The sequence below is a fragment of the Bos indicus genome, chromosome 22, assembly GCF_029378745.1.
Source record: "Bos indicus isolate NIAB-ARS_2022 breed Sahiwal x Tharparkar chromosome 22, NIAB-ARS_B.indTharparkar_mat_pri_1.0, whole genome shotgun sequence".
Lineage (NCBI taxonomy): Eukaryota > Metazoa > Chordata > Mammalia > Artiodactyla > Bovidae > Bos > Bos indicus.
Window position 1 is genome coordinate 52,802,750 of NC_091781.1, and position 21,094 is coordinate 52,823,843.

Below are 21,094 nucleotides of genomic sequence, written 5' to 3' on the forward strand. Positions count from 1 at the left end.
CAGCTCTGAGCTCTCTTGGTGGGATCTCTCACTGCTTCCTTGCTTATCCCATTTCACCTTCTGTCACTGGACATTGCAAAAAACAAAAGAAAATTCCACTCTTCTGGAATTTTGCATCTGTAGGGCATTCATTTGGAAAACCACGAATTATGGATCCAACAGTATGTAAATAACGGAAACAGATCTTGTCCCTCACAGCAGAGCACACACACCAAAGCCACAGACAAAACTGGGCACTTGCGCTCTGGGCCTTTCCAGTTCCCTCGGCTTTAAGCCTGTCGTAGTCATCACGGTCCATACGAAAACAAAATAATACACCCTCACTGTGGAAAACAGAGAAGTGAGAGGAAAAATGCTACCACCTAGAAATAACCACAGTTCACACATTGGTCAACGCACTTCCCACTTTTACTGGACAGATCAGATACATATTTTTAAAACTGGCTTTACAATATATGGTTTTATCACTGGCTTACAACTAAACATACTGTGAACATTTTATCACCATTGAAATAATTGCATAGTATAGAGAAATCATAATGTATTAATCAATCTTTATATATCAGGGGAATTTAGATAGTTTTTTTAAAGGAGACTTTATTCTTTTTACAAATCCTTCAGAAAACAGGTGCCCTTGTCTCATACAGCTTCCTATAGATGATAGAAACTTGCCCTTCAACTTAGCCTTTTAATTTGCTTCTCTGTAGCCACCAGATCAACCAAGACATTCATTTTATTTTCTCAAATCTCTCCCATTTGCTCCCACTTTTCTACCTAGTCACCCAGGATATACGCACACCTCCATTATTCTAGCAGCCCGTCTCTCACCATGGATATCTGCCCCCTCCCTTTTCCTCTGCTCCCCTTACAGGTCCCTCCTTTCCAAGATACTATCTTAACTGATGTCAATCAACTCCACTCAAAGCTTTATGCTCAGTTCCACATTGAGAGTAACCTTTAATAGTCTAAATATAGAATTCAATTGTTTAAAGGAAGTTATCTGTAAGCCCTTGGCAGTTACCTGTGTCAGAAACACAGGAGTTGGGCACAAGATATGGCTTACTCTTTTTTTTTTTTTTAATTAGTTTTTTGGAGAGGGCAGGGCAGAGGAAAGTAATTGGTGCTTCAAGGAAATCTTTTTAGGGACCACAGGGAAATCTATTCACTATTTCAAGGCAACTAACAAATTATCATCTCTCAGTTGGGACATTAGAGAGACAGCCTTTACAGGTCATGAAATCTGCATGACAAATGTTGAAAACAAATGTGGGTTAATAATAACTTTGTATAGCAAGGCAGATGCCAGGTAGCACAAGAGCACACGCAGACAGTGTTAATTCTGGAGTCCTGGAAGCTGTGAGGTGCTCATCTATCACATGGCCGTCTGGAAGATAGAGACACTTGGTCATTAAAGAAGATTCCTCTGGCACTTTATCCTGTTGCCCACACGGGTGACTCATCTACATGAGCCCCAAAGCAGTTAGGGTCCAGGATTGAGTACAATGTGTTTATGGGATCAACAGTACCTACCAATTACGTGTAGTCAGACTCCCCTGAAAAAATATTTTGACAGAAGATGCCACAGGCCCACTGTTAACTTGGTCTTTCTCAGACCTGGTAATCCAAGCTTGCCAGTGAAGCCTATAATTGCTGGCGTGTGGCAGAACTTGGTTGGGATCTGATGATAAGGAGACAGCACGTTTTGGGCCCCAAGTTCTGGGGAGAAAATATGGTCCCTACCTATCCAACTATTCCACCACACCTTCCAATCACCTACCCTGGGTCTGATGTGTATGTGTATTTGTGTGTGTGTGTTCGTCAGTCAGTCATGTCCAGCTTTTTATAATCCCATGGACTGTTGCCTGCCAGGCTCCTCTGTCCATGGACTTCTCCAGGAAATCTTCCCAACCCAGGAATCAAACCCAGATCTCCAGCATTGCAGGCGGATTCTTTACCGTGTGAGCCACCAGGAAAGCCCACCTGGGTCTGATACCCAATGCAAATAGAAAAGACAATCCCTGCCTGGATCGGTGTCCCATCTTGTGCTCAATGAAGCATTTGTTTTCATTTTCAATTTCTAACGTCTGCAGGGTCAGGACTAGGAGAGGCCTCTGAACTAGGGTGGCCTCTGAAATCTGGCTCAGGTTGGGGTAGGGAGCAAACCCTCTCCTCTTGTTTTCCTTTATGTTCCTGCCCTTCCTGTCATTGTTTTCCTCAAATCAGTAAAAATCAATAAGGTGAACGGGTTCTGAGACCAATCACCAGGGAGTGCTGTACAGGGACCTTTTAGGATCCATGAAGAAGCTCCTATGAAAGGAGAAGGGGGCTCAGATCCTCCCGTGGAATTTAAGTATAATACTTGAAGTTGGGTTTTCCCATGCCCACTCTGGGCTGCCCTTGTGGCTCAGCTGGTAAAGAATCCGCCTGCAATGCAGGAGACCTGGGTTTGATCCCTGGGTTGGGAAGATCCCCTGGAGAAGGGAAAGGCTACCTACTCCAGTATTCTGGCCTGGAAAATTCCATGGACTGTATAGTCCATGGGGTTGCAAAGAGTCCAACACGACTGAGCGACTTTCACTTGCAAATTAATTAGCAGACGGCTGCCTTCACTTGCAATCCCACTCTGGGGTGAGCACAAACTGAGCTGCCCCTCTGGAGTCTGTCTGGGTCTCCCTGCCCAAAGAAAGGAACACCAGAGAGTATCTCTTGGTATTTAAGAGGCCAAGGCTTTTCTTGTTTATTTTCCTCTACAGAGTTTCACATCCTATAAAGTGTCAGGTAGACTCAAAGTAACTCTCCACCTGAAAGGTGGCACAACTAGCCTCATACTGAGGAAGTTAATATCAAGGGTGCCAGGATGAACATCCAGTCTGGAGTCCTCGATGCTTTTACAAGCAGACCTTGACTGACAGTTTCCAGCAAGCCATGTGGTAAGAGGAAAGACCCTATTAACTAAGTGTCCACAGGCCACTAACTAACCTGAGAAGGCAAAAGAGGGGACCTTCTACTTACCACAACCAGGTAGGAATGACTGAGGAAAGCAGCGAAGCTGGCCATGCCAGCATTTACACATGGAACACTTCCTGGGCAGCCAGGTGTCATGGGGCACAGACCCACAGTTCCTGAGGATGAATGGACATGCAGATTTTAAATCCCCACTTCTCCTCCCCTCTCCACCCCCAGCCCCTTTCAAGGACTTACTCTTTGCGAGAGTCATGCTCACAGTTGCGTCCATAGAAAGAGGGAGGGCAGGCACAAAAGGATCCCAGCATGCAGGTTCCCCCATTCAAACAGCAGGTTCTGTTCAGCTCCTTACCTGAAATGTAAGAAGAGGTGGCTGAGAGGGGTGAAGGGACTGAAAAGTGAGTTCTCTTAAAAGGTTAATATGGCGGTAAGGACTTAATCTCCCCAAAGTGTTTGCAGATGTCTAAACATTGTAAATCTCACTGAACAAGACTCTGCTTTTTAGTGTTCCTTTGACTACCTGTGCTTTTGAGCAGAGAAATCTTTTTTCATGCACCAGCCAGTGGTGGTACCTGGAATCCCCAGAGTGACGTGGGATCAGGTGAGGGAAACTTGTGTTCTGCGAGAGAAACTGTGTTCTGTGGTGGGGTGGAGGGCAGTGTGAAGTGCATGCCTGTATTGTCCCCAGAATCAAACCCAGCTCCAGAATCAGATGCTCACTCTTTTAGGTGAAAGTGTCAAAAAGACACTCAGAAAACACATAAAGGACCACGATAAAGATACCACACTGTACATCTAAGGCGGGTACGTCTTACTCTTTTGGATTCCCATGGATGCTACAAACTGGGAAGGCTGGTGACGAATTGCAGGCTCCTCTTGGGACCAAAGGCCATCATCTCTTAAGGCCAGCTCTCCCTGTGATGGACGGGCAAGTTCAAGGTCACCCAATCCTGAATGACAAAATTAACTCCTTGAGTCTATGTTCCAGGCCACTTGAAAATTGCCAGTGATCAAAAGAACAAAGTCTCTTACCAGCGACTAATCCCAGTTCAAGTGCTCTGGAAAAGGCCATGATCAAAATCACACTAGGAAGAGGAAATCAGACCTCCATTAGCAAAACAAAGCAAATAAAATCCCTTTGAGTTAACACCACAGGCCACTAGGGAGAGAAATCCTACAGCAGCACTTTCCTCCCCACCTCTTTTCTTTTTACATAATTAATTTATATAACAACCCAAAGAAAGATGATGAGAATAAAGTCCAACTAATTTCCAACTCTTTCCAATACGTACCCTCATATGCATATGAGGATTCTGCTTTCTATGTCACATAGTTTTCTCCTGCACCTAGTTTTCATAGCAATTTTAAATGGCTGGATGACATTCAATGTTATTAACAAATCCCATTTCACAAACTATTTCATTTACACCATTTAAAAGATGTTCAAGGTTAAAAAACATTTCCCATTATTCTTAAAGGTTTCCAAATATTGAAAACCTGTCTATAACTTCAACCTTCTCAGAAGTATATTTTAAATTTCGTTGTAATATTGACTTGTTCTTACAAAAGAGGAGGAAACCACTAGTCATGTCATAGGCAGAGCCAGTAACCTGACTGGAGATGTTAAAAGCCAATAACGCAGGTAGATGCAACTGTAAGTTCCAGGTCTTTTGGAAAAACAGCAGCACGGTTGGCAGCTCTTTAAGGTTTGAATGAGATGAATAGAACAACGCAGAGGTACAGAACACGTTTCCTAAGCTGGCAAACTCTAGTAATAAAAGGTTCACACTCAAGATCGGTTCATACCTGTAAGAGAAGTGCTCCATCTTCCTCTGGTCTGTGGCCCCTAACAATTTAGAAGAAAAAAAAAAAAAATTAACCCGGCTTTAATTCACAGTCATTGCCAAAATACCCAAAGGAAAATGTTAATTTCTTGACGTGAAAAAGTGCATTTTAAAAGAAAAATATCCCAGATGAGAAATATGCTTTCCCCCAAAGTTCTTAGAAGCAGAAGTCGGGCGGTCCGGCGAAACTAGGGGACTCCTCACGGGTCTGTCCTAACAAACGCTTGGACTATAACCTTTAGGGAGATTCCCTTTCCTCAGTCGCAAGCCCGGGGGTTGTGGGGACAACCCTCCGGTGGGCGGGGAGGCGGCGGCCCGTTCGCATTACAATGCTTAAACACTCCGGGGTGGAGGTGAGAGGCTGCGAGGCGGCCAAACAAAGAGAGAGTGGAAAAGGCCATTCTTGTAAAACTGTTGCTAATTAGCCCTAATGTCTCTATCATTAGTTTCGGGTTAAAAATATCAGATTTGCTGTTTAAAAAGGGGGGGGGGGGGGGCAAACCAATTACTGTGTCGAGGTGGTGGAAAAGTATTGCTTTAATCAGGAAAACCGAAACACCAAGTCTGGGTCTCCCAAGGAGTTGATGTTTTATAAGTTTTATTTCCCGAAATTTGCTTTCATTTTTGGTTTTCCCAGGAAAGGTGTGTTGAGCCCGTGCTCCGAGAAGGGTGTGTCTCCGCGGGTGGAAGGGAAAGGTGAGGACTCAGGGAAAGTTAGGGTTAGGACAGAAGTTCAGGGTCAGGAAGGGGTTCCTGCCCCCGCTGGAGTGAATGGGTGTAAATTCCAGGCGCACCTGAATTGCAAGCGAGGCTGGAAGGAAGCGCAGCCGGCGCCAGGCGGGTGGGTGGGCTAGGGGAGGCGAGCAGCGAGGCGGAGTGTCCGGCCGGCCAGGGCCTGCGCCTGCCTGCTGGACCGCAGGCCGGGGCGCAGCCGCTAGCGGTCTGCGCACCGGGTGCCAGGCCTGCTCCAGGAAAAGGATGTAGAAACACGGCCGTCTAGCCTGGGAGGCCATTTCAGCTTTGCCACTGGGTTTCATTGCATTTTAACAGTCTCCCAGCGCTCAGTGTGCAGTCTCTTCCATCCCCTTAGTCTGCCCTGTCCCCCACTCCCCCGACAACACAGGAATTAACCCGATTTACTGTGTCCTGTATTACCCTAAAAGTATTTATTTGGTGATGTCAGTAAGCTCCAGACGCTGCTGCTGGAGAGGCCTGTCCCTGAGCCCCGAGGCCTCTTGAAACAGAACAGGACCCTTTGGGGCCCTCCCAGATATAAAAAGTCCCTCCGTGTCCCTTGTCTCCTGTAAGTCACACAGGAGCAGGCTCAAGCAGTTAATGATTGGGACAATAGAGTCACAGAATCTTTAGTTCCTCCCTGAAGGAGGCAGATAAGTGTCTGATGCACATTCCTGAGCTGTATTGCAGATACCTAAATTGCCACCAAAGGGAAAAGGCTAACTGCATGATGACTGGACTGTAGCCATGACGTAAGTTGCTCCATCTTGAGCCGCAATGATTCTCTGAAAGTGAAAGTGGCTCAGTCGTGTCCGACTCTTTGTGACCCCATAGTCTATACAGTCCATGGAATTCTCCAGGCCAGAATATTGGAGTGAATAGCAGTTCCCTTCTCCAGGAGATCTTCCCAATCCAGGGATTGAACCCAGGTCACCCACATTGCAGGTGGATTCTTTACCAGCTGAGCTACCAAGGAAGCCGTATGTCTGGCCAGCACAATTCCAAGAATTGGCCTCAAGAGAATGGGGAAAAAAACTGACCCTGGAGTTGAAGATTAACTGGGCTTGAAACAATCAAGATGACACTGACACAACCTGCTACTTGGCTCCAACAGACCTTAGCCCACAAAACTTCCCTATTTCAAGGTGGATGAGATTGGTTTACTAACCTACTTTCTTGAATTTCTTCTGGGAGTGGGTCAATGCTTGAAGGAATCCTTAAATTGGAATTTTATCTTCTAGTCAAGGGGATCATAATTGGCATGACGAGTCTTTGCAAAATGATTACTTAAAATGTTAATAATGAGATGCATCTTTTGGAGTCTCAGTGGGCATGTGAGGGAAGCAGAGAATATTTCTTATACCAGGTCAGATCCTTCCACTCTAACAGTTCTTCGTTGCCCATGTTCTGCTTGAAATTACAGAAGACTTCTTCACCCTTTTTCCCTAGACGTGGAAGGAAAATCTGACAGTGGGGGTTGTCACTGAGGAAGTAAGACTCTAACTAGGGACTGTCAGCAACTCAGCATTCCAAGTCTCTTTCTTTCCCTTTCTTTCTTTTCTTTGGCTGCACTGAGCAGCTTTGGGGCCTTAGTTCCTGATCAGGGATCAAAACTGTGCCCCAACAGTAGAAGTGTGACGTTCTAACCACTGAACCATCAGGGCACTCCTCCAAATCTATTTCTTCATTGTTTACTATGCCTGACTTCTACCATTAGCTTGGCTTAGCTTGCTACAGATAGAGAAAGCTGTTGATGCATATCAAGATTGAGGATTAGTTTTTCTATAGGTCTCACTTCTGTTCCCTACTCTCCAGGATTAGCTGACCAAAGATTTGTTCCAATCGCAAGCAAGACTTGATGGCTACTTGGAACCTTGTGATGGGGACAGTCATCTCTGGATATAAAAGACTGCCCCCTCCCCTGCACAGAGCCCCTTCCTCTTTTCCCTGGGTAATCTCTGAGCAAACCTGGGGATTTGGTTCTTTGTGACCTGAGTCTCTGTCTCTCCAGGGTTGCTGGCTTCCTTAATAAGGTTATCTTTCCTTTTACCTAACACTTGTCTCTCGGTATTGGACTCTAGAGCAAAGAGCCGCTGAGAGTGGGTTTGGTAACACTTTCACCTAATACCTGAGTGCTCCAGATAATTTAATTTGTTATTAAATACATCCTAAGTCATGAGTGAAAGTTAAAGTGTTACTCACCCATTTGTGTCTGACTTTTTGCAACCCCATAGACTGTAGCCTGCCAGGCTCCTCAGTCCATGGAATTTCCCAGTCAAGAATGCTGGAGTAGGTAACCATTCCCTTCTCCAGGAAATCTTCCTGACCTAGGGATTAAACCTGAGTCCCCTGCATTGCAGGCAGATTCTTTACTGTCTGAGCCACCAGGGAAGCCCCTAAAGTCATGAGTAGTTTTTAAAAATCATCTATGCCTAATTTCTAAGGTAAAAGGCCTCCACTTACCTAATATTGCCAGGCACACAAATGTGAAACTTTTATCTAGTGCTGAAATGGCCCAACTCATCTGAGGACTTAATGAAACTCAGGTTCTTTATGTCTTGGTGCAGAAGGAATTCAGTAACAGGCAAAGTGATAGGTAAGAAGTATAGATTTATTAATATACTTTGTAATGAAGTTGCAGGAAAATGGAGCCCGAAAGGATGGTCATGCCCCAGGTCTCAGGTGAGTTCCTGGGATGGGCCACCAAATGAAGGTGCTTGGCTTTGAGTAGGAAGGAATTCAAGAGTGAGCCATAGGAAAGTGAAAGCAGAAATACATATTCCACAGGCAGAATGCGGTCCATCTCAGAAGGCAAGAGCGGCACCGAATTGTTGGGGTGGTTAGTGGGAGGATTATTTCATTTATTTTGAGGAATTAGACCACTGCCGCCTTTTTGGCCTTCCCTCTCAGAACAGTCATGGTGCCACAGGATGTGTCATTTCGCATATGCTAATGTATTTCAATGAGCTCTTAATGAGGCTACTGGAAGTCAAATCTTCCACCATCTTGAGCCTAGTCAGCTCTAGCCAGTTTCTGTTGTCTGCAGTTTTTGTCAACGGCTGTGTCATTTTTTAAGGACTGTGCTCTGCCCCCTTCCCACGGCAGAACAAATCACAGCATCTGAGACCATTTCAGCATCCCTGTCTACCGTGTGAGTGTGACGAGTCCATAGGTGTAAAGAAGAGTGGTTATTTGCTTCTACACCAGCAGTTTAATTCTTGGGGGAATTAAATTTTAAATGATTTTTATTGGAAGGTAGGTCCCCATCAGAGCAATGGTGGAATGGGATGCAGCCTATTTACTTAAAGCTGTTAGTTACTCCACTGTGGCTGACTAATTCCTGCTGTGCTTCAGCTCCCTGTGTGGCTGTCCAACTTGTTAAAAAGCTTCATGTGTCACTCTGAGATTCAGAGGGAATGAGGAACTTGGCCTGAAGCTCTAGAAGCTGGATGTGGGGGAGGGCAGTGCAGAAGAGAAGGCTAATCATCTAACTCAGGAACTGCATGGAGGCCTAAAGAAAGAACAGTACATTCTTAGCACAGCTTGTGCTTCACAGTCTTCAACAATCCAATGTGCTAAGCAGATAATAGCATTGGCAACGTTAGTCTCACTTTTTGGATGAAACAATGACTCCCATCTGTGGACTTACAGGTCTTTTCCACAGAGGCTGGGCAGGTCTGTGGCAGAACTGGCAGAGGGACACCACCCCTGCCCGACACTTCCTTGTTTAAACGGGCTCTTGTGGAACTCTTGGAACTTGGAATAGAACCCCTGGAAATCACCTCCTCATTTTCAGGAGAGAATCAAGACCCTGAGTCTGGTGACGTTTGCATGACTGGTGTGAGTTCAGCCTGCAGCCCACACAGGATCTCTGCATACCCAAAAACAGGAGCTCACTGAAAAGATCTGTGTTCCCCACAGGGACAGAGGGCAGAGAAAGTCTAGTGTATGCAGTAGATAGAATCTGAGCTAAGTTTTAAGATAGGAAGAGGATAAGGGGAGGGGAGGGCTGAAGTGTTTGGCTAGATATTTGGTATTGGGCTGGGGACCCACAGGCTGTTCATTCAACAAGTATTTAATGAGGCTACTGTGTTGCTGGTCAAGGGGTGCGCTCTGGGGACACAGTGCTGAGAGGTGACCCCACCGCTCAGTGGGGGAGAGAGGACAGTCATGATTGTAGTTGTGCTGCTGTCTCTGGGTGGGGAGTTGATTGACATCTCTGAGACAGCCACTGGACACCTCTGCTCAGTCACTGCTGAAATTGACAGAGGCCACCCAGCCTCTGGCCAGTAATTACTGTGTTAGAGACCCATGGACGGTCTGGGGTTAGGAGATCCTGGAATGGGGGGGTTCCCAGTCACTGGCAGCCCACATTCTCCCTTATGGAGGGCGCTGACAGATGGTCTTGGTCTCAGGATGGTTCGCTACCACCCTCTTGTCGTCCAACCCAAGTCATTGTGCCATGCACAAGGAGGCCAAACAAACCTAAACGAGTATTGGGCACGTGAACTTGGGTTCGACAACACTCTGAGTTGTCTTGCATTAAAAACTGGGGCAAAAGAGAGTTGTGTGTGTTTAAAATATACAAGTAAGAATTTGACTTAAAATCAACCAACCAAGAATAGTCAAAGCAAAAAAAAAAAAAAAAAAAAAATCCCAACAGAGATTTCCAGTGTCTGTCTCAATTTCAAGGAAGAAAATACCTTTGGAGATAGGATAAGTTTTTAACTTTAAAAAGTCAATTCAGCGTTTCAGTGGTTGCGACCGTTTAGAGTTAAACCTCAACTGAAGTGAAGTTGCTCAGTCGTGTCCGACTCTTTGCGACGCCATGGACTATAGCCTACCAGGCTCCTCCGTCCCTGGGATTCTCCAGGCAGAAATACTGGAGTGGGTTGCCATTTCCGAGATCTTCCCAACCCAGGGATAGAATCCGGGTCTCCTGTATTGCAGGCAGGAGCCACCATCTTTAAAGCCATCTCAGATGGCTTTACCATCTGAGCCACCAGGGAAGCTCAAATAGTTAATAAAAAGAATAGCCATTTCTGCAGCACGATGATGAGGTTTAAAGTCAAAGCCTACTTTTTTCATAGGACTCCTAGGGACAGTTGTGTGGCACCTCTATCATTGTCTCCTCAGGCCAGAAGAACAATGAGCCAGGCTGGGGAACTTCAGCTGAGGAATGTAGATGCTACCAAGCTCAGCACCCAGTGGCTTCTGATAAGACCCAAGTGACACTCTGGCAGAAGTAGAGCCCTTACCCATTCATCAACGAGTAAATGGCTTTCTCTTTTCACCAGTTAACTTAGCAAATAGCCACTGGAAACCTCTTCTGTATTTGCAGAGACCTCTATGTGGGGTTTAGAAGAATAGATTCTTGCTCTCAAAACTCTGCAGTCTCAGAAGGGAAGACTGTTCAAACGAGCCAATTTAATGCTATACTGTTATAGAAATTGGTTAAGAGGGACAGAGAAGGCCTTAGGAGGAGACTCCTTGTGTGTGTGTGTGTGTGTGTACGTGCGTGGGGTGGAGGGTATATCATATCAATTTCTATATAGACATAAACTATCTTATCAAGAAATACTTGGTGTGTTTCTACATTTACAGTGAGCTCCCTTGAATGTATATCCTGGTGACTTTGGGGAATATATCTAGCCAGTTAACTTCTAGCACTGGAATTGTTTGGTTAAAGGGAGAACATTTCCAAATTTATTTTCCAAGAAGTTTGCGCTGGTTTCCTCTCCCTCCCTTTTCCTCCCTTCCCCACACATCCCCCAGGTCCTTAACAGCTGGCTGCAACAAGCATCTTGTGCGAGGATGCTGAGTCACTTCAGTTGTGTCCGACTCTTTGAGGCCCAATGGACCATAGCCCGCCAGGCTCCTCTGTCCATGGGATTCTCCAGGCAGGACTACTGGAGTGGATTGCCATGCCCTCCTCCAGGGGATCTTCCTGACCCAGGGACTGAACCCAGGTCTCTTACGTGTCCTGCATTGACAGGTGAGTACTTTACTACTAGCGCCACCTGGCTGGCAGGATCTGCTTCCTGACTGAGGGTCAGACCCACACCCCCTGCCGCAGAAGCACAGTATCTAACCCACTGGACCACCAGGGAAATCCCACAACAAGTATCTTAATTTTTGCTGAATCTGTTTGTGCAAATAGTATCCCGTTGTTGTTTGGATTTGCATTGTTATGTTTACTGGATGCTTGTATGTCTCTTCCTATGAACTGGCAGGTGGTTCTGAGAGAGCATTTGAACTGGAGTTTCCTTCATTTTGTCAACCCTGTTGTTAACGACCAGTTTTCTTGTCTTTCACCAGCCCCTCTCCTTATGCCTTATCCTCCACACCAGGAGATCCGGAAACCTGGTCTTCTGGAAATCTCACCTCTGCAACCTCTAGAGCAGTGTCTGTCTGTCTGTGCTGGTTTCCTTTTGGCTGAATCTTGTTGTGTGCCGCCTCTGTGGCTGACACATCACCTTTCCGCCTTACTTTCTAAATGAGAAGGTGGGGTGGGCGTGGACTAGGTCTTTGAGAAGCTCCAAAGGAAAACAACTTGCGCCCCCTAGCCTGAGCTAGGAAATACAACAAAAAATACTCCCTGCCGACAACAGTGAAGGAAAAAATAAGTGACTCTTGAGTACTCTAAGCAGTGCTGAATTCTGGGCAGCCTATTCAAGAGAGGTCACAATGTCCAAGACGAAATAGTCTTGATGCGGTTACCAGAAACCATGTTAGGGTAGGGGAATTCTGATTTAGACTTCTAAACATGGCTATGGTTTAGAATTCTCACCAAAATTTTTCTCTTTTCAATCAAATTAGTCCAATAGTTACTCTGCTGAGCACACTAGAGGAGACAGGATCTCCTAGATTGCACTCCTGTTCCTTTCCCACTTCCCCCAGAAAAGACGAGCCAGTAATGTATTCCAAGTACCATTTTAGTGTTATCAAAAAAACTGCTGACGGCGAAGGAGCCATCATTTCCTGATGGCCCCGTGACCAGGTCAAGGTCAGTGGCCCCGGACAGACAGACAGATAGATGGGCAGACAGACTCTTTGAAGGGACTTGGGAAGGTGAGCTGGGGTCCCACTTGGTTTCACAAGACGTGGAGGATCTCATTTTAAAGTGCTTCTTAAGTGGATTTTGTATCAGATTGCATTCAGGCATTCTTCACAGCTCTTAATGGTTTTGAAATGGATGAAATGCAAGTGGAGGGACGGAGGGAGGCCAAAGTGCAAAACCCAGGCTGTATCAGAGATGGGTTACTGTGCTCCAGGGAGAAGATTTCCTGTATGCAAATGACCCTGGGCACTTTGAGGTGCTCCCTACTCTGGAAACAGTTGATCCAGGATAGATATCTGAAGTACGGGAACTGTGAATAAATGATATTCTATTAAGCCACTGAATTTGTGAGAATTTGATACAGCAATATAAGATGAATAGGTAAAATTTTTTTAATGAAGTATGTTTTACTTTGATAAAAGTCTACAAGTAATTAGGGTTACAGGTTAGTGAATTATTCCAAAGTCAGAACCATGGAACCACAACCCAGGTCAAGAAGAAGAATATTACTAGAACCCCAAAAGTCCACTTCCTGCTTTTTCACAACCACCACTCACTCCCTCTTCCTCAGAGCTTTTATGTTTTAAATTTCTAATCCCAAAGGTTGGGTTTGCATGGTTTTGACCTTTTTATAACCATCAGCGTGTATGTATATCTGCTTCTTTTTGCTCTTCCTTGGTGAGAGTAATCCATATTGTTTGTAGAAGCTTGTTCATATTCAATTGCTGTATAGTATTCCACTGCAGCACCACCAATTGAAAAGATCATTCCTATAATACTGATCTATCAGGTTATTTCATTAGCAATCAGTTGTTCATGTGTTTGTGTGAAGTGGTTTTTTTTCTTTTCTAATGCCTTATTCTTTCTTCTTATACCAATATCATTCTGTCTTTAATACTGTAGCTTTATACTTTATAATTAAAAAGTCCTTGATATTCAGAATAGTAAGTTATCTCCCTTTCATACTTCAGCTTATATCAACTATTCTTTTTTTTTTTTTTATAGCAACTATTCTTGACCTTTTCAGTTCAGTTCAGTTTAGTAGCTCAGTCATGTCCGACTCTTTGCAACCCCATGAATTGCAGCACACCAGGCCTTCCTGTCCATCACCAACTCCTGGAGTTCACCCAGACTCACGTCCATCGAGTCAGTGATGCCATCCAGCCATCTCAACCTCTGTCGTCCCCTTCTCCTCCTGCCTCTAATCTCTCCCAGCATCAGAGTCTTTTCCAATGAGTCAACTCTTCGCATGAGGTGGCCAAAGTACTGGAGTTTCAGCTTTAGCATCATGCCTTCCAAAGAAATCCCAGGGCTGATCTCCTTCAGAATGGACTGGTTGGATCTCCTTGCAGTCCAAGGGACTCTCAAGAATCTTCTCCAACACCACAGTTCAAAAGCATCAATTCTTCCACGATCAGCCTTCTTCACAGTCCAACTCTCACATCCATACATGACCACAGGAAAAACCATAGCCTTGACTAGACAGACCTTTGTTGGCAAAATAATGTCTCTGCTTTTGAATATGCTATCTAGGTTGGTCATAATTTTCCTTCCAAGGAGTAAGCGTTTTTTAATTTCATGGCTGCAGTCACCATCTGTAGTGATTTTGGAGCCCCCCAAAATAAAGTCTGACACTGTTTCCACTGTTTCCCTATCTATTTCCCATGAAGTGATGGGACCAGATGCCATGATCTTTGTTTTCTGAATGTTGAGCTTTAAGCCAACTTTTTCACTCTCCACTTTCACTTTCATCAAGAGGCTTTTTAGTTCTTCTTCACCTTCTGCCAAAAGGGTGGTGTCATCTGCATATCTAGGTTATTGATGTTTCTCCCGGCAATCTTAATTCCAGCTTATGCTTCTTCCAGTCCAGTGTTTCTCATGATGTACTCTGCATATAAGTTAAATAAGCAGGGTGACGATATACAGCCTTGATGTGCTCCTTTTCCTATTTGGAACCAGTCTGTTGTTCCATGTCCAGTTCTAACTCTTGCTTCCTGACCTGCATACAGATTTCTCAAGAGACAGGTCAGGTGGTCTGGTATTCCCATCTCTTTAAGAATTTTCCACAGTTTATTGTGATCCACACAGTCAAGGCTTTGGCATAGTCAATAAAGCAGAAATACATGTTTTTCTGGAACTCTCTTGCTTTTTCGATGATCCAGCGGATATTGGCAATTTGATCTCTGGTTCCTATGCCTTTTCTAAAACCAGCTTGAACATCAGGAAGTTCATGGTTCATGTATTGCTGAAGCCTGGCTTGGAGAATTTTGAGCATTACTTTACTAGCATGTGAAATGAGTGCAATTGTGTGGTAGTTTGAGCATTCTTTGGCATTGCCTTTCTTTGGGATTGGAATGAAAACTGACCTTTTCTTGACCTTTTACATTTCCAATTAATTTTTAGAACATTTTCCAAATTTCTAAAAATTTCTGCCAGGATTTTGATAAAAGCACATTGATCCTTTAGAATTACTATCTGTGTCATATTGAGTCTTTCAGTCTATGAAGATCTGTTTAGGTGCTATTTAATTTCTTTAAAAAATTTTTTATTAATAATTTCTATATAGAGATATTATAGAGTTTTGTTGGATCATTCCTAAATATTTATTCTTTTAATGTTAAAGTGAATGGTATCTTTTACTTCCATTTTTGTGGCACTAATTTTTGTATTGATCTTGTATCTAGTGCTCTTAAGAAATTTACTTATTAATTAGCTAGCACTGCCATAATAAATACCACAGACCAAGGGTCTTAAACAACAGAACTTTATTTTCTCACAGTTCTGGGGACTAGAAGTCCAAGATCAAGATATTACGAGGTTTGATTTCTTCTGAGTCCTCTCTTCTTGGTATGCACATGGCCATCTTTTTGCTGTGTCTCCCAGAAATTTTACAAACTAAGAAATCTGACCGATATGAGAGGTCAGATCATCAGTGATTATTTCATTATTCTTTTTCATAACTCTCAGTTTTTTTGATTCATTGCATTAACCACAGTTTACCATTGGATATTTAAATGCTTGTTTAGAGGACACTCTTCCAACAAACTGTGACATTCCAAAGGGCAAGATCCTGTTTAATTCACTACCAAATCCTTAATACCAAACATATTTCCAGGAATATAGTAGGCGCTTAATAAATATTTGGTAAATTAATAGATGAATCCCTGTGGAAGAAAATAAGTATGTATGAGAGATTTCTTTCAGTTAGTTTTATGATTGTAGTTTCCACTTTCGGTAATGATAGAAAAGGTAAATCAAATCTGCAGAAAACAATTAGAAAGTTGGACAAAATAATTTTGAAAATCTGGCTTAATAATCAGTAGATCACTTGGATTCAGTAACTAGTGCAGCCTTCCTGAACCCAGGGCGTTGAGCTCAGGCAGGACTGAGTGACTATGTCAATGTCAACTTAGTATACCATTTTAAATGGTAGCTTAATTAAAATGTCAATAAATAGAAAATGTTCCATATAGAAAATAGTCCCTCAGAAATCAAACTATTTTCTAATTAGAGTTTTTATGTATATACTAGACAAAGGTATTTTGCTGTTTTAGGGTGAAGTGTATGAGGAACTGGTGCCATGAAGAGGCACTGAGAGAGGTTGTCTTGGACATGATTACTGCTTATTAAGTGACTATCACATCGTCCCAATGTTGGATATCAGGAAAACATATTTGCCAAATTAGTAAAATCTCTAGACAGAACCTAAACTCACATATGTTTTAGGAAATTAATTTCTTAATTAAATTAAGAAAAAAATGTACCGTGAAACCAAGATTTTAGACATCTGTTGCTTCAAATACTGGGGCGGGGTAGAGGGGGAACCAGCCCTTACATTTCCTTGGTCATATGGCTTTCTTATCTTGGTTTTTGTTTGGTTCCTAGTTTGGCGGGCTAAGAACGCGGCACCCTTGGCCTTCTCTGGCCTGTTTTGTTTAACACGCTTCAGGATTTCCAATGTCAAAAGGCCCGGCCGCCTGCAGGGAGGTGCAGATAATCCCGGGTTGTAGGGCTCAGATTGGCCTGCTGCCCTGTGCCAAACCCTCCCCTCCCAAGTCTGTTTTGTCTCATGCCGGGCTGAGTCACATAGAATAGATAGATAGTTTATCAGCACATGTCCTACAGATCATATTATCAGCTTACAAATATAGCCCGTTAGCGCACAGGCGGGCAGGCTCCGTGGTCGGAGCGTTTCCGGCCGCAGCGTGTGGCTGCTGCGGTGTCAACAGGCAGGCTCGGATTCCGCTCAGAGAGCGCGGCAGGGGTTCAGGTTTGCAGCGTGATCACGGGTAGGTGGGCGTGGGGGGGGGGGGGTCAGTGCGCGGCAGCTCCTGAACCTGGGGGGAACTGTGGGGAAAGCGAGGGAGGGGGTGTGTGGCACCTGCGGAGGTGGGGGTCAGTGCCTCCTTGTTTATGTCTGTTCCTGCTGTGCCAAGGCTTGAACGTGGATGCAGGCAAAAGATTCCGCATCTATCTGCGTTTTAGGGCATGGCCTGGAATTGAAGGAGAGCCTGTGGGCGGGCCTGTCCAGGGCGCGGGTCTGTTGGCACCGGCTCCACACATTCCTGCTCCTGCTTAGTGAGTTACTCCCAGCGTCATCCTTGTACCCAAGGGTGAACTCAAAGCCTGCTGGTCCAAAGTGCTGTCCAGGGGAGATAAATCATCTTTGTTTGTGCTTCTTAAGTGCCGGGGAGGGGATGATCAAGTGGCCGGGGAAGTCTGTCCTGCAGGAGAGGCTGGGGATGAGGGTGGGAAAGAGACTGGAAACCCAGAGAATTGTCTAGTTTTGTAAGCAGTTCCACTGTCCTGGTGGCTCTTCTAATGACCAGATCCTCTCTGTTAACTCAGAGGCTGGGTGTTCTCCCAAAGAACCTTCATGGCTGTTAGAGAAAAATCCCCAGATGCTCGTGTATTTTATCTCTTATGCTTATCTTATGTTTAATTGGGAACAATGTGTGTCTTAATTTCTTCTTTTCTTTAAATAACTGACAGCTTTTTGAGCTTTACTAGGTGCCAGGTACTGTCTTAAGCACTTGACACAAATGATCACTCGTGATCCTCCCACTAATCCTGTAGGCTCAGTGCTGCTGTTACAGTGTGTCCGCATGAGAACACTGGGGTTCAGAGAGGTTAGGTAACCGCCTCGGATGCAGGACTCCAGCCCTGCAGGCTGACTCTGAGACTGTCCTCTCGATCCTGCCTGGAGCCTCTGCCTCCCATGGCCAGATTTTCTAGCCTAAAAAAATTACCATAAAATAATGGGTGTCCCCCCGGGGGAACTCTGATCAAGGGACATAAAACGTGACTTAATTTAGAATTTGGCTGAAATAGTGTGACTGTTGTGACTGACCTCGCTTGAAGATTTAGCCACTATTTCCCCCACTGTTTCTATCAGAAAACTCACTCTGTGTGCCAACTCTGGGGTCCAGGCCTTATGTGAGGATGGGAAAGAATTTGTGAGCCACTAAAGACCCTCGTCTGCCATGTTATTCTCCCACTGTGCCTTGGTGTCACTGGAAGTTCCTGTTGGTTATAGTCATCCCCTTGGGTCCAGCAAGGCTGATGATAGGTGTTTTCTGCACACGGAGAATACACCTGGAAAAACACTTCGGAAGGCCTGGCGCCGGTCAGTCCAGGGAATGAGGGTCCCTGGGGGCTCTGAGGCGCAGGTGGGGAGGAGGCAAGCCAGCCCTCTCTCCCTGTGTCTGATCCAGGTGACCCCTGATACCTGCTCCCTCCTCCCCTGTTTGCTACTGTCCCCACTCCCAGCCTCACAGAGGCAGCATCAAGACTGGCTTGGAACCTGAATTGTGGGGTTAGTTGAGTCTCCTCCCAGACTCGCCCAGATCCTCTCCACTCTAAATTCTCTGAGATGAAGCCCTGCCACCTTCCAGCCCAGTCTGTCATTTGACCAAGAGTGAGAAGACTGGGTGACCCATAAGCCTCCCCTCCTACCTGGAACCCTGTCCTGTGACTCTAAGTGGACACTAGAGTTCTGGGCCAAAGGACGTGTTCTTCCGTCACCCTCTGGCTTGGGATAGCGGACGATTCTGTAAAGTGGTTCTGATATACCTGACTTGGGGAGGGAGCACGGAAAACCATTCAACTAAACCCAGAAGAATAGTCCTTTCCGCTCTCTCACAGTCCCTGTGGGACTATCCACCCTCCTCCCAACATACTTCAGGGCATCTGTTCCCTTCTGGCTCCCACAGCAGCTCCTTCAGTCTGTGTTGTCGAATCCACACGCCGCACTGAAATGTATCCCTTTAAACATCTGTTCATCCCTCCAGATTGAGAGCTCAGAGGCAAGGACGTCCATCTTTCTGCATTTAATGAGTGTTCCTAAATGTCAGTTATTTAGGGTTCCTGGGAATCAACGAGCAGAAATACACACCAAGTAAACAGGCTGCATACCCGGGGTTTCTGTGTTGAGATTCAGAAGCAGGAGCCTGGAGCCTGGAGCCCTCTCTAGTTCCTGTGTCTGTTACTGTGTCTGTGACTTAGCGTCAAGGGCTGACTTGAAGGGTCAGGCTCTGAGCCCCAGTCTGGAGCCCCTCGGGTGGCAGCTCCTGTCAGTAAACCATGTTTCTGTCCATCGACGGGCAGATAAAGTATAATTGAACAAATGGTCGAATGATTCAACTTGTATGATATGCTGTGAAGTAAGTAAGGAATAGTCTGAGAGACAGAACAGCAGGGGGCTCTGCCTTAGACAAAGAGGCCACACTAACGAGAGAACAGCAGAAGCTGAGTCCAAGGGTGTAGGGGTTGGGGGAGTTGTTTGGACGGGGGAAACGTCTAGGCCGAGGGAGCCGCGTGTGCTGTCTGAGGAGGGACAAGGCAGGGGGTGGATGAGGCAGGGGGTGGACAGGCTCTGTGGAGGAGAGCAGAGGGGGCGAGTGGGGGGTATGGCTGAGGGGAAGTCACGCCAGGGTCTTATTGGGCCCTGTGAGGAGCTGGGATCTCCCTCTCAGCCCAAAGGGAAGTCTCTGGAGGACTTGGGCCAGGTGGCAGCATGGTCTGGTTCTCCTCAGATGGTGATGCTCACCATTGTGTAGCAAATGGATTGGACGCGGGTGAGTAGGAAGTCAGGAGACCAGCTGTGAGGCTTTTGCACAACTGGGGCCAGATGTGGCATGGATTGGTGGTGAGAAACGCGTGCCCTCTAAGACCTACAGGATAGGTTGGATGTGTAAATGAGTGTGTGTGTGTGTGTGTGTGTGCACGTCTTCATAGTGGGTGATCAGGGTGAGGAAACAGCATAAAGAAATGACCTCCAGATGAATGTGAAGTCATTGTCAAGCTGGGGAATTAAGGCAGCCAGGGATGGATAGATTCTAGATGAGTAAGTTTGGAGGGAATCGTGTTTCTTTTGAGATATGTGTGAGAAGTGGGTATGTCAAGGAAGCATAGACACCAGATGTCACTATAAATTAAGACTAATTTTTATAAGTGCCTCCTTTGTACTATATTACTATTTATTTATTGCTGTATAAAAATTATCCCAACATTTAAAAGGATAAACATTTGTTTTCCCATACTTTTGAAGGGTTCAAAACCAGGAGTGCCTTAGCTGAATGATTCTGGCTCAGGGTCTCTCATGAAGTCTAGATTTTGGCCAGGGCTACAGTCATCTGAAGGCTTGACGGAGGCTTGAGGATTTGCTGCTAAGGCAGCTTCCACTCACGTGGCCGTTGGCAGGAGTCCTCAATTTCTCTCACGAAATTTCTCACACGGAATTTCTCCATAGGGCTGCTTGACCACCTCGGAACATGGTGGCTGGCTTTCCCCAGAGTGAGTGAGCTGAGGGAGAGGGTGATGACTCACCTCAGAAGTCACACACCATCACTTTTACCACATCATAGTCATTAGAAGCGAGTCCAGAAGACCAGCCCAAGGTCAAGGAGAGAGGAATTAAGCTCTAGCCTTTTAAAAAGAAGAAAGTCGACGCATTTGTGCGTGTCATTTAGAGCTCTCACATCCACTAGAACTTTGTGTCCAGGAAAAACAAAGCCATTCTGGGAGCAGAGAGGAGGCCGATTCAGGAACAGGGGAGCAGGTGCCACCCAGTCAGCAGCCTGGGGGAATGAAAGCTGCTCTCTCTTATTGTTCACGAAAGCTGGGGTCGGCAAAGGATCACCCACAGGCTGGGCACAGGGGCACTGCCAGGGCAACGTGAGCCGTGGAGACCAAACTGGAGTAACGCCCTTTGTTCCCGTTCCCCCTAGGCTCTCACCACCTGTCTACCTGGCCAGCCATATCTCAGTGCTGCCCAGGGCCCACACTGGTTGCCATTCACATATTTGAGACTCTACTGCTGGCAACTGCCAGGCCCCAAGCAGTCGACTTTCTGCTTGAGAGTTGGTGAGTTAGCGTGTCACTGACCTTCAGCCTGATGTCCAGCCTGAGATGAGTGGGAGGGGAGGACACACAGGCATCACTGGGGCAGAGAGCGAAGCTGACTATAGTGGGTCCCCCCTCCTCTGCCCCA

At 45.7% G+C, this 21,094-nt stretch overlaps 2 protein-coding genes across 2 annotated transcripts in view; one reads left to right on the plus strand and one right to left on the minus strand.

Annotated features, from left to right (window-relative positions):
* Positions 1 to 390: 390 nt before the first annotated feature.
* On the minus strand, positions 391 to 5,153 carry CRIPTO (cripto, EGF-CFC family member). Its single transcript, XM_019985096.2, has 6 exons — positions 4,771 to 5,153; positions 3,997 to 4,049; positions 3,780 to 3,914; positions 3,202 to 3,316; positions 3,013 to 3,122; positions 391 to 1,384 (listed from the first exon to the last, which is right to left on the minus strand). The coding sequence occupies exons 1-6, from the start codon at positions 4,788 to 4,790 to the stop codon at positions 1,272 to 1,274; spliced, it is 546 nt and encodes a 181-aa protein (XP_019840655.2). The 5' UTR covers positions 4,791 to 5,153; the 3' UTR covers positions 391 to 1,271.
* An 11,591-nt stretch (positions 5,154 to 16,744) lies between these two features.
* The window catches only part of LRRC2 (leucine rich repeat containing 2), a 39,103-nt gene continuing 34,753 nt past the window's right edge, over positions 16,745 to 21,094 (plus strand). Inside the window, exon 1 of the mRNA XM_019984483.2 lies at positions 16,745 to 16,892. The gene's annotated coding sequence lies outside the window, so the exon portion shown is untranslated. The remainder of the gene's footprint in view (positions 16,893 to 21,094) is intronic.

Excerpts from the sequence above, each read along its gene's own strand:
- CRIPTO (XM_019985096.2), bottom strand. The coding sequence starts at position 4,790 with ATGGAGCACTTCTCTTACAG. Across the intron at positions 4,050-4,770 it reads ATGGAGCACTTCTCTTACAG|TGTGATTTTGATCATGGCCT; the intron begins GTATGAACCGAT and ends TCCTCTTCCTAG. Across the intron at positions 3,915-3,996 it reads TGAACTGGGATTAGTCGCTG|GATTGGGTGACCTTGAACTT; the intron begins GTAAGAGACTTT and ends TTTGTCATTCAG.